At 40.9% G+C, this 12367-nt stretch overlaps 1 protein-coding gene across 3 annotated transcripts in view; it reads right to left on the bottom strand.

Moving 5' to 3' along the window:
* The window catches only part of TRHDE (thyrotropin releasing hormone degrading enzyme), a 450694-nt gene that overhangs the window by 194226 nt on the left and 244101 nt on the right, over window positions 1-12367 (bottom strand). For 2 of the 3 annotated variants that reach the window (XM_060245085.1, XM_060245084.1), the window contains exon 6: window positions 5046-5183. The exons of the other annotated variant lie outside the window; for it this stretch is intronic. In XM_060245085.1, the coding sequence (XP_060101068.1) occupies window positions 5046-5183 (138 nt within the window). The remainder of the gene's footprint in view (window positions 1-5045; window positions 5184-12367) is intronic. 3 annotated transcript variants of the gene reach the window in all.

Genomic DNA, 12367 nt, shown 5'->3' with positions numbered 1-12367 from the left:
AGGAATGAGCTGGAGATTTCCCAGAACACATGGGGGTTTCCCAGAATGCCTCCCAGAAAAGAGGCTTCCTGGAGACAACAGCAAAAGAAGTCTAAATCTGGGTGGACCAGGTAACAAGGGGTGGAGAGTGATGTAAAGTGGGTGGAGTCAGAGGATTAACAAAAGTGCTTGCTCTGAAGAGCAAGGGTCTCTTCTCTCTTGGAGCTGGACTGAAAGACAACAGACTGCTACTCTCCATCCAATAGCTCACAGCCATATTTGACCATGTGGCTGAGCCTGGCTGGATGCAGGAAGCCTGAAGCAATGAGGTATCATTAGAACCTTTTTGTAACTTACTAAGCTTAGATGTGCTGGCTCTGCTTAAACATCTGGTAGGGCAAGTTTTTAGACCAGGGACAGAAGGATGCATTTCAAACCAACTTTTATTTGATATTCTGGTTGCTGATCGTGTGCTGTGCAAAGATTATGCTTGTAACTTTTCATTTCTTTTTTAAATAAACCTTTTACTATTTTGAAGGCTGGCAGTAAAGCTCTGTACCACATAGTTCCCCAACCGCCTATAAGAGGGGAGTCCCAGGAAGGGGGATGGCATGCAGTTGGCAAGGGAGCCAATCCTCCAGGGGTTTCCCAAAGAAGGACTTTGGTCTCTGTGATAACCAAGTGCTGGGTAGCAGAGGACCTTGAGGCCAGGCCTCAAAACTGGAAAGGGGGGTTGGGAGTCCTGTTCCTCTCAGTCAGGAAACCCTAAATTGAGCATGTGGTGGCAGTGCGCCCTAGGGGCAGGAGTAAGAATAGCTCCATCCAGGAGTTTGCAACCCCAGAGGGAGCTGATGGGACTGGGTCTGAAGGTCGAATTGGGCTGGTTTTGTCACAGAAGGGATGAGGTTCCATTTCCAGATTTCTTCATCGGGTTGCCAGGTCCAACTCGGGAAATATCTGGGAACTTTGGGGGTGGAGCAGGAACAAGGTTGTGACAAACATGACTGAACTCTGAAGAGAATTCAGGCCATCACATTTAAAGGGACTGCACTCCTTTTAAATACCTTACCTTCACTGGAAATAATGGAAGATGGAGGCACCTTCTTTTGGGGCTCACAGAATTGGATCCCCTGGCCCAAACTTTTTGAAACTTGGGGGGGGGGGATTAGGAGAGGAACCAGATGCTATGCTGAAAATCTGATGCCTCTATCTCAAAAAACAGCCCTCCCCGAGCCCCAGATACCCATGGATTGATTCTCCATTATACTCTATGGGGACCAGTCTCCACAGAGTATAATGGAGTGCTCAGTGGATATTCAACTCACCCCTCCTTTACTTTCTAATAACCCTAAAGGGGAAAATGTCTTCACAGCACAACATCTGTAAAGATTGGGCGGAGAAAAGTGCAGAGGTATACTTTGTCCAGCCCAATGTTCTAAGTGCTATGCATTGCTGAAGGTGTGTGAGGGGGAGCATAGAAATATAAAGAAGCATAGACATTCCCATCCAGCTGTGTGCATCTGTGCAGTGCTGGTTCCAGAAAAAGGCAAGTTGGAGTTCTCAAGTCCAAAGGCAGACACTTCTCTTGAACACCCATGAAAAACTATGTTTCTCAATCTCCAATTGGGAACAGGGGATCCCCTGGTTTGGAGGCCCTCCCTCCACTTTAGGGTCCAATTCTATGAGCCCCAAAAGATGGTGCCCCTATTTTTAATTATTTCCTATGGAAGAAAAGCAATTTAAAAAGGTGTGCTGTCCCTTTAAATGTGATGGCCAGAACTCCCTTGGAGTTCAATTATGCTTGTCACATCCTTGTTCCTGGCTCCACCCCCAAAGTCTCCTGGCTCCGCCCCCAAAGCCCCCAGATTTTTCTTTAATCGGACTTGGCAACCCTACCCCCTCTATGGAAGTAACAACAAAGTTCAACCTGTTTAGCTTCCCAAAGAGAAGGCTGCTGAGGTTTCATTTAAAACAGCCACTTCATTTACACACACATACACACCCTTTCAACTAGGACATCTCTTACAAGTTTTGACACCTCTGACAAGGACAAAAGCATAGTATATTTTTTCATTAAGCATCCTTATGAGAAAATCTTCAAGGATGGGCAAACACAACAGCTGATGAAATTATTTACACAGATGGGCCCATCACAGCAGTTCAAGCACAGTACTGAATAGGAATAGCGCTTAAATTTGTCACAACTTATAATACTTATTTCTGACCTTAATATTTTTGGCCACACAGCTAAACTACAAAACTCAGTCCACCAACTTTTCAGCTCAGCTCTAACTTTTAAACATTTCACACATTCCTTTTTCTGTGTAACAACTATGAGGCTCAACATGAGATCGCTTGTATTTTCTATGTGCAAAAACATTTCTTTGCGATTATTTTGGGAGATGGAAAATGCTGCCTTTTTTCTAGCTATCTCTCATATATATTCTAGACAATCCCATAGTGCAAGTTTTACAACTTTCAAGTGTTCTCGTCAGAGTACCCAGTCTTTATATGCTTAATAGTACCTGTGCACATCCTACAAAGATCCTCCATTTGCCCACGTTAGTTGTGGTAAATTATATAAGTCAAGCATGAAGTCCTGAGCAGGGGGTGTTGAATAAATTTCAAACAGGGGCCCCCTGTTCAGTGATTCAGTAAATCTGATCCTTGTATATAATTATTACACCAAGCCTGAATATAAAATTAATGTTTATTTGTGCTCTGAATTATTTCATTACCACGGAAAATTAGCTCAAAGACTGAAATACTTGTTTCTTCCTCTCCAGGCCAGTTTTTTTTCCCCTGTTTTAAGAGCTGACTCTTCTTTCCCTCCTCCCACTTTTTAAACTCTGTAACAGAGTTTACAGACTGAGTGCCATCAAAACTCTAGGCAAGCACTACAAGCAGCCTTTAAATGAAATCGTGATCTGGTTCCAGAATTGATGCCTGAGCTAATGTAGCTCCCACCACTGTGAAGAAGACATCTGATATTCTTCCTTATGGGGCATGCAGTCTTTCTTCATTGTGCTACAAGAAGAAAATTATGATAGTTCTTATGAATTTTTAAAGGATGGTTTTGACCCTATAGGAAAGTAATTAATTTTTTCAGAATCACAAAATGCAGCTTTTGAAGTATTCATTCAGCAAAAACTGAATTATTATTGCCTAGTTCTAAGGTATTGGTTTCATTCTGCTTTTTGGACCTTAGGTAATATATTCTGTAAGAGACTTGCATGAAGAAGTTTCTAGACACATAGAGTCACAGAGAGCATAAAGCAGATGACTATATTCAGGCCCACAGACGTTTAGGCAACAAGAATATTAGTGTTTCTTTCCAAAGCAGATGCAGAAGATGAGGACCAAGAGACTATCATAAACTGCCTATAATGGATTGTTTTATCCAGGATGGTTAAATAGGCTTTTTATCAGTGATATTCCTGATAAACTACATTTAACAAAATATAGGCAAAGTATGTCAGTGTTTTACTGGAAGTTAGTTTCAGAGGGTAGCAGTACTGCAGAACAGCTAGATTGAAGTCCAGTAGCATCTTAGAGACCACCAAGATTTTCATGGGTATAAGCTTTTCAGAGTCAATGCTCCCATCAAAATGCTGATGAAAAGCAGTAACACAATTACGTTGTTGTCGTTTGAAACACATTAATATTACCAATACAGATACGATAAAATTTTATGATTATGTTGCCCGGCTGAATCTAATCTAGCAACTAACTGATCTGTATGATATAAAAGGAAATTTGTGACATTTTAGAAAAAGAACAGTGATGTAATCATAGTTTGGAAAACCTTCATGTGCTGGTTAGGAACCAGAAGAACAGAAAGACAACCGAAGGCCTGGAAGAAAGAAAACTGTTCAAGAAAATGATGGAAGATCAAAAGATATATCATGGTAAGGTCCTACAGAGCAAAGTGCTCCAGATTACTCAAGTAAGGAAAGCATATCCCACAATACAGGTAAAGCATACTGATTCCAAATATGATCAAAAAGAACCTAGATGAAAACCTTGTGGAACATCATAGATGGGAAGAAACTATTAACTCTAATGCAGGGGTGGCCAACAGTAGCTCTCCAGATGTTTTTTGCCTACAACTCCCATCAGCCCCAGTCATTGGCCATGCTGGCTGGGGCTGATGGGAGTTGTAGGCAAAAAAACATCTGGAGAGCTACCGTTGGCCACTCCTGCAATGGATCAGATCTGAAGCCCTAGAATAAAAACCATAAACTCTCCTTCACAAATGTTTCCAATTCAGTTTTAAGAGTGTGATCTGCTTTTCTCCCAATGACATTTGTACTAGTTAGCATATTTTCATTTCAATGCAAATAGAAAATATCAAATATTTTAAATCAATTGATAATAATTATTAACACGAAATGAAACTAATTAATGCTATTAACACCAGTGCCTTATTAATTAAATGATCAGAAAAGATTTGAATCATTTGCATTTTCATAAAGCTAATTCTTTTGAAGCTCAATCAACACAAGAATTTTTGTAACAGGAATATCACTGAAATACACAATAAACACCTCCATCATCTCACATAAAATCCTATATTTTGTCATACTATGGCATGTATAAATTCCATGCAGTCATTTATTATGTGGGAAATACTGTATTTGTACTCAATATGGGCCATATGAGTCAGTTTGGTGTAGTGGTTAAGTGTGTGGACTCTTATCTTGGAGAACCAAGTTTGATTCCCCACTCCTCCACCGCAACTGCTTGGGTGACCTTGGGTCAGTCATAACTCTCTCAGAGCTGTTCTGCTCAGGAGCAGTTCTTGGAGAGCTCTGTCAGCCCCACCTACCTCACAAGGTATCTATTGTTGGGAGGGGAAGGGAAAGGAGATTGCAAGCCACTCTGGGACTCCTGTAGGTAGTGAAAGGCAGGGTATAAATCCAGTCTCTTCTCTACTTCATATAACTGAGCTGACCAAAATCTGTTTGTACACTAGATGGTGGACCACATTTCCTCCACTCATGCCTTTCACTCATGCTATACAAACAAATGAGAATCATAAATAGATTGAATTTTCAAAGTCCCACCTTTTTATAGGCAATCCAGTCAAATACCCTGTCAATGTCTGTGGCTTGCTGCACTTCCTGTGATACTGGATGTGAACTGGCCAGACCATCAAGCAGCATTACTTCATGCAATACATCAGTCAAAAATCTCTGCTTCTCCTGAAATATAACAAAAAACACACACATATTCAGATTCATATGGGGAGAGTGAAGATGGGAGCTTTACATAATACTTTTAGATGGCACCAATATCTATTGATACCAAGCAGAAATATGGGGGAGCAGCATGTGTGAATAATACAATAATTCTTCACAGAGACTCTGCACATAATAAGAGCTTCCACAGATCTTTGGAGTAGCCCCATTATGTCATAAAAATAAAGCAATATAATTAGGTTACATGAACATATGAATCTTTTCCTTACAAAGATGATTGCAGGGAATACAAAACTTTACAAAGGCAGTGGATAAATAATCCACTTTCTTACAGGAAAAAAAGTAAAGAAAATGGCTAGTTTGTTCAATTACCATGAAGTTCCTTAACTCGTAGTCCCAGGGCTGGGTAGTCAGACTCACTACCAATGGGAATTTTTTTTCACCAGAGGCACTTTTCCAGATGCCAATAACTATAAAAACATACTAACCCCAACAGCCAACTATGAAAATGAAACAGTAATGAAACAGTATACTCCAAGATTCTTCCTCTGGGACTAGACAGTAGGGAGGGGCCATAGTAAGTGAACAATCTTTCTGTTTTCAGGTGGTCACTTATAATGAATGTGATGTACAGAAGCAACATATTCCATGGTAGTCCATTTGAAATCTAACCTCTCAGCACTTCTTCGAAGACTCTTCCCAAATGAGGCATCAATGGATGTCTACTTGTCAATGTGGTAATGCCAGATGACTGGCAGAACCACATCCTGGCAGGAATCTAGAATGCCCAGAAGACTTGTCATGGTCAGAATGTTCTGTTGGGTCTTCTGTCTGATCACTTGGAGGACCAGTACCCAAATTTTGAGTCACTTCTCCTGTGACCAAAAAAAAAAAAATGTACAAGGAGACAATCCCCAGCTGAAGAATGCACTGAGAAGACACTAGGCAGCTTTTCTCCTTGATAGTTACAAAGCTGTAGGTCTGAAGGCAGACAGTGGTCTGTTCCATGTTGGCCAGCCCCTGGTGGAAAGGGAGGACCTGATCATAATATTGCCAAGACAGGGAAAGATTGACAAGACCTTGGGCGATTTCCCACACAGCTTACCGAGGAGCGAAGTCCCTCCTCACCGTGCAGGAAGTGCCGCACCTTTTGCGTTGCTAATGTAAACTAGGGTTTTAGCAATTTCCATTTGAGACGCAAAAGGTGCGGCACTTCCTGAATCCGCGGAGCAGTTGGTGGGAAATCCGAGCAGACGCTGCGCAGTGAGGAGGGACTTCGCTCTTCGGTAAGCTGTGTGGGAAATCGCCCCTAGTCTACAACTGGTCACTAAAGAAACAAGCACTTTTATGAAGACTCAGGAGAGTCATCAATTCTAAAGGAGAACCGAGTACTGAAAGTGGTACCCCACATAAGCAAAGGAAACAAATCTCTGGTGGGCGTGAAGAACTGAAAAAGTGGAGTTACACTTCTGTCAGGTCCAATAAGGCCAAGAACTCCCCTTTTGTGGATTGCAGTCACTATAGGTCTCCATCCTGAACTTCTTTTTTATTCATCTATTCAGCCATTCCAGGTTGAAAATAGCCCGCACATTTCAATTTTTCTTTGGGATCAGAAATAAGATGGAGCAGACCCCTAAGTCCTCTGAAATATACTCTATTGCCCATATTTTTAGGAGGTGAAGGAGCTGATATTTTTCTGTATCTCTCCCTTAATCCAGGCAAGCAGGCTAGAATGAGAGTTCTTACCTGATAAATCAGCCACTGACAAGTCCCCTGGTTTTTCCTGGTTTTCTAAACACTGTTGTACACCAAAATTGGTCACAGAATCATAGTCAGAAGGGACCTCCAGGATAATCTAGTTCAAACCCTTGCAGAATTCAGGAATTCACAAATACTTCCCCCTAAATTCACAGGATCAGCATTGCTGTAAGATGGCCATCTAGCCTATGTTTAAAAACCTCCAAAGAAGGAGAGCCCACCACCTCCCAAGGAAGCCTGTTTTACTGAGGAACCATTCTAATTGTCAGGAATTTATCCTAATGTTTAGTTGAAAACTCTTTTTGATTTAATTTCAACCTGTTAGTTCTAGTCTGACCTTCTGGGTTAACAGAAAACAATTCTGCACCATCCTTTGTATGACAGCCCTTGAAGTACTTGAAGATGGTGATTATATCACCTTTCAGTTGTCTCCTCTCTGAGTTAAACATACCCTTTCCTCATAGGATGGTCTCCAGACTCTTGTCTCTCACCATCTTTGTTGCCTTCCTCTAGACTCATTCCAGTTTGTCTATATCCCTTTTAATTGTGGTGCCCAAAACTGGACACAATACTCTAGGTAAGGTCTAACCATAGCAGAGCTAAAAAAGAATTTCCAGCTAAACGTTAGGAAGAACTTTCTGACAGAGCAGTTCCTCAGTGGAACAGGCTTCCTCGGGAGGTGGTAAGCTCTCCTTCCTTGGAGGTTTTTAAACAGAGGCTAGATCATGGGTGTCAAACCCATTTGCTATGAGGGTATAATCAGACATAAATGAGGGATTCTTGGGCCGGGCCATGTGTGTCATAAAATGTAAGGCCAAGTAGCAGAGATATAAACTTTATAAATGACACAAACACAAAGATTTTTCTAAAAAACCCTTAAAATGTGCTTAAAAGATTAGCACTCTTGCAATATTTTGTTTAACAGTCTCTGATAACTGACACTTCTTGCTCTGAATTATTGCATCAAAATCTGGAGACAATGTCTGTGCTGTAGCAATCTTGAGTATGCTGTTCAGGTATGTATCTGTAAATTGTAAACCTGGCAAAGCAAGTTGTGATGTGGAAGGAAACAAGAGAGAGGGAGAATGAAGCAGACAACTGCCACTTGCTCAGGGACCTGATAGGAACCCTCCGGGGTCCTGATTTGGCCACTGGGCCACATGTTTGAAACCCACGGGCTAGATGGCCATCTGACAGCAATGCTGATCCTGTGAATTAGGCAGATCATGAGAAGGATGTCAGGAAGGGTTGCATCAGTGCTTAATTTTTGTGCCCTTTCTTACATGCCCAGGAAAATGCTGATCACCACTTTGGGGTCAGTCAACGACTTTTCTCCAGGCCAGTTTGGCAAGAGATCCTGGAGGTTTTTGTCATCTTTTGAGCATAGAGCTGGGGTCACTGAAGATGTGTCAGGGGAGATATTTGTGAAGTTCCTGCACTGTGCAAGGGGTTGGACTGCATGACCCTGGAGGTCCCTTCCAACTCTATGATTCTATGATTCAAAGTAAAGTAATATCATCACTTCACATGATCACTTCACTTCTGTTAATAGAGCCCAAAACTGCATTTGTCTTTTTACTTACCACATCACACTGCTGACTCATCTTCAGTGTATGGTCCACTAAAACCCCTAGATCCTTTTTGCACATACTACTGCTAAGACAAGTCTCCCGCATCCTATACTTTTGAATTTGATTTTTCCTACCTATATGCAGAGCTTTACATGTACCCCTGTTATAATTCATTCTGTTTGTTTTAGCCCAGTTTCCCAGCCTGTCAAGAACACCCTGTATCCTGTCTCTGTCTTCCTACTGTATTTGCAATCCCTCCCAATTTAGTCTCATCTGCAAATGTAATTAGCATGCCCTTAATTCCTTCATCCAAATCATTTATAAAGATGTTGAACAAAACAGGTCCCAGGACAGATCCTTGAGGCACTCTACTTGTCACTCCTCTCCAAGAGGATGAAAACCATTAATCTTTGGGTGTGACCTATTAACCAGACCTATTAACCATTAATCTTTGGGTGTGACCTATTACAGATCCACCTAACAGTAATAGAATCAAAACCACATTTTACCAACCAAATTTAACCAAAACCACATTTTACCAACTTGTCAACAAGAATATTATTTGGAACCTTATCAGAATCCTTACTGAAATCAAGACAAGCTATGTCTACTGCATTCCCTGATCCAGCAAGGTAGTAACTTTCTCAAAAAAAGAGATAAGGCTAGTCTGACATGACTTGTTCTTGAGAAACCTATGCTGGTTCTTAGTAATCACAGCCATCTTTTAAAAATGGTCCAGGACTGACTGACAGATGATTTGTACTAAAACTTTTCCAGGTACAGATGTCAAACTGATAGGCTGGTAGTTACCAGGGCTTTTTTGTAGCAGGAACTCCTTTGCATATTAGGCCACACATCCCTGATGTAGCCAATCCTCCAAGAGCTTACAGGGCATACTGTAAGCTTTTGGTGGATTGGCTACATTAGGTGGGTATAGCCTAATATGCAAAGGAGTTCCTGCTACCAAAAATGCCCTGGTAGTTACCCAGATCCTCCTTTTCCTCCTTCTTGAAGATGAGGTCATTTGCTCACCTCCAATCTTCCAGAACTTCATACCTGTTCTCCAAGAAATCTCAAAAATAATGGGTAAAGGCTCTGAAATTATGCCTGCAAATTTTTTTAGTACTTTTGGATGCAGTGCATCTGTCCCCAAGGGCTTCATTTCATTTAAATAAACTAGGTGTTTATGTACTACCCCTATGTCAATCCTAGGCTGCAACTCCCTTCTCTCATCATGTGTTCTGTTTTTGACATGTTGAGCACTTTTTCCTTCACTAGAGAATACTGAGGAAAAGTAGGTATTGAGCAGTGCTGCCCTCTCTTCATCACCTGTTACAGTTTCACTTTCCTGTCCCCACAAGGGGCCTACCATGTCCCTGCTCTTACTTTGAACATAATTGTTTTTAGTATCTCTTGCTAGCCTAAGCTAGCTTTAGCTTTCCTAACTTTCTTTCTACAAGTACTGGTTATTTGTTTATATTCATTCTTAGTTATAAGGCCCTCCTTCCATTTCCTAAACAAGGTTTAAAAAAAAAAAAAAACTTCTCAAGTCCTTAGAAAGCTGTTTATGGAGCCACCTTGGCTTCTTTAAGCTCCTCCCATTTTCCTTCTCACAGGAATTGTTTGTGATCATTCCTTCAATATTTTACTTTTAAGAAACGCTCGCCCTTCTTGACCTCCCTTCTCCTTAAGTATTTCTGGCCATGGGATTCTACCCAGCATGACTTTAAGTCAGGTCATGCTAACAAAATGCTTATTTTCTCACCTTGGCCATACTTTGGGGGAATTAACAGCAATAATAAGCAGTAGATTGTGCCACAGGCCCCTAAAGACATGAGGGATGTTATGGGATCTGGCAAAACCTACCCATCTGAACCCTACCCATCTGTCATCAAAAAGGTTCAACAGCCCTAACTGCCTCTATGCAGAAACTACTTCCCATTATCTGAGGCTGTCCCACCCTCGACCACCAAAGTCTATTATTTCAAGAGTTTTAAAAGAATAAAATATCTTTCAGAAAACAGTAGCATTTCTTTGCCATAGTACATGCATTGCAAGAGTTGAGCTTCATTGTCTCAATTTTTCAAATCATGCATACATATAAAAGAGTATTAATTAATTTAAATTAATTTCAAAAGTTTTCACAAACTTCACAAAAAGGATGTGAAGTAGGAGCTTTCTTCATAAAACACTCTTTTATCAGTATAGCACAAAACCTTAACATAACAAACAACACAACAAAATTTGAGTCCAGTGGCACCTTTAAGACCAACAAAGTATTACTCAATGTGCACACAAAAACATATATCTTGAAAAAAACTCTGTTTTCTTAAAGGTGCCACCGGACTTAAACTTTATTCTGCTGCTTCAGAACAACATGGCTACTCACTTCAATCTAAAATAAACAACAGAAAGTGTGGCACCAGTCTGAAACAGATAACATAACAGCAATTTAAGGGTAGATCAAGGTGGGAAGCCATGTTAGTCTGAAGCAGCAGAACAAATTTTGAGTCCAGTTGCACCTTTTACACCAAGAAAAGTTTACTCAAGATATGGAGGCACACTTCCTCAGATACATCAAAATGGAAGTTAACATTTTATATATATAGGCAAATACCTCTACGTAGGTGAGCCTTGAATAAACTTTTGTTCGTCTTAAAGTTGCCACAGGAGTCAACATTTGTTCTAACGTTTTAAGGATGTCTTGCAAAGAATGGATCCCATTGCTGTTTTAAGATAAACATTCCCACCTTGCTTAAAAAATAGATGGGACAAAAAACAGCTATAAAACAGAATAAACTCCCAGTGTGAAAGGAACCTAAGTCGGTCTTGTTCGGATTGTCAGGCAATGGAACTTCAAATTAAGCAAACTCCATTTGTTACAATGTTAAGCTTTTATTTGATAGTTCATAGTTTCTGAGCTTAGCAAAAGATTGGAACTGATACTCTTCCCTAGAAGCTTAGATATTTTAACGAGTTGTACATCAAAGGTTTTCTAAACAAATCTACATTCCTACAATAGAGTGATACATTTCACAGTTGTTGGCTCTTATCTGGATGCGGTTCCCATTCTCACAGAGACGGCTCCCCTGGCCTTCCCTGAGGCATTTTATCTTCAAAGGGAGGTTGCCTTTGTTAGCAGCATAGACAGGAATTCACACCAGTGTTAGTAGCAACTTTACTTCTGATTTGATATGCAAGGTTTCTACTTGGGGTTAGTGACGTATGTTAGAAAATGGAGTTAGTTAAGCTAAGCAGTTCATTACAATTCAGATCCAGCATCATATTATATCATGGTAACTTTCCAGTGTCTGACATGGATGAGCAAAGCTGCTGTTCAGGAAGATATTGGGAGAGGCAGTCCTCTGAAAAGAGCCCCTGTGGTGCAGAGTGGTAAAGCTGCAGTACTGCAGTCCTAAGCTCTGCTCACGACCTGAGTTCGATCCCAGCGGAAGCTGGGTTCAGGTAGCCAGCTCAAGGTTAACTCAGGCTTCCATCCTTCCGAGGTCGCTAAAATGTGTACCCAGCTTGCTGGGGGAAAGTGTAGATGACTGGCGAAGACAATGGCAAATCACCCCGTTAAAAAGTCTACTGTGAAAACGTGAAAGCAATGTCACCCCAGCATCGGAAAAGACTGGTGCTTGCACAGGGGACTACCTTTACCTTAGTCCTCTGATATGTAGGTTGTCGATCATGAAGAGATTGGTAGGTCATAATCAACACCTTTAATTGGCCTCAAAGTACTAAGGCAACCAATGAAATAATTTAGTAGTATAAATCAAGAATTACATAAGCATTATTATCCTGCAGACTTATTGGTCTTATTGCTGAGGCAGTGCCATGGTCGGAGCACTTTGT

Source organism: Heteronotia binoei, chromosome 8, assembly GCF_032191835.1.
Source record: "Heteronotia binoei isolate CCM8104 ecotype False Entrance Well chromosome 8, APGP_CSIRO_Hbin_v1, whole genome shotgun sequence".
Classification (NCBI taxonomy): Eukaryota; Metazoa; Chordata; class Lepidosauria; order Squamata; family Gekkonidae; genus Heteronotia; species Heteronotia binoei.
The sequence above is the reverse complement of the archived record's forward strand: the minus strand, read 5'-3'. Positions and strand labels throughout refer to the sequence as shown.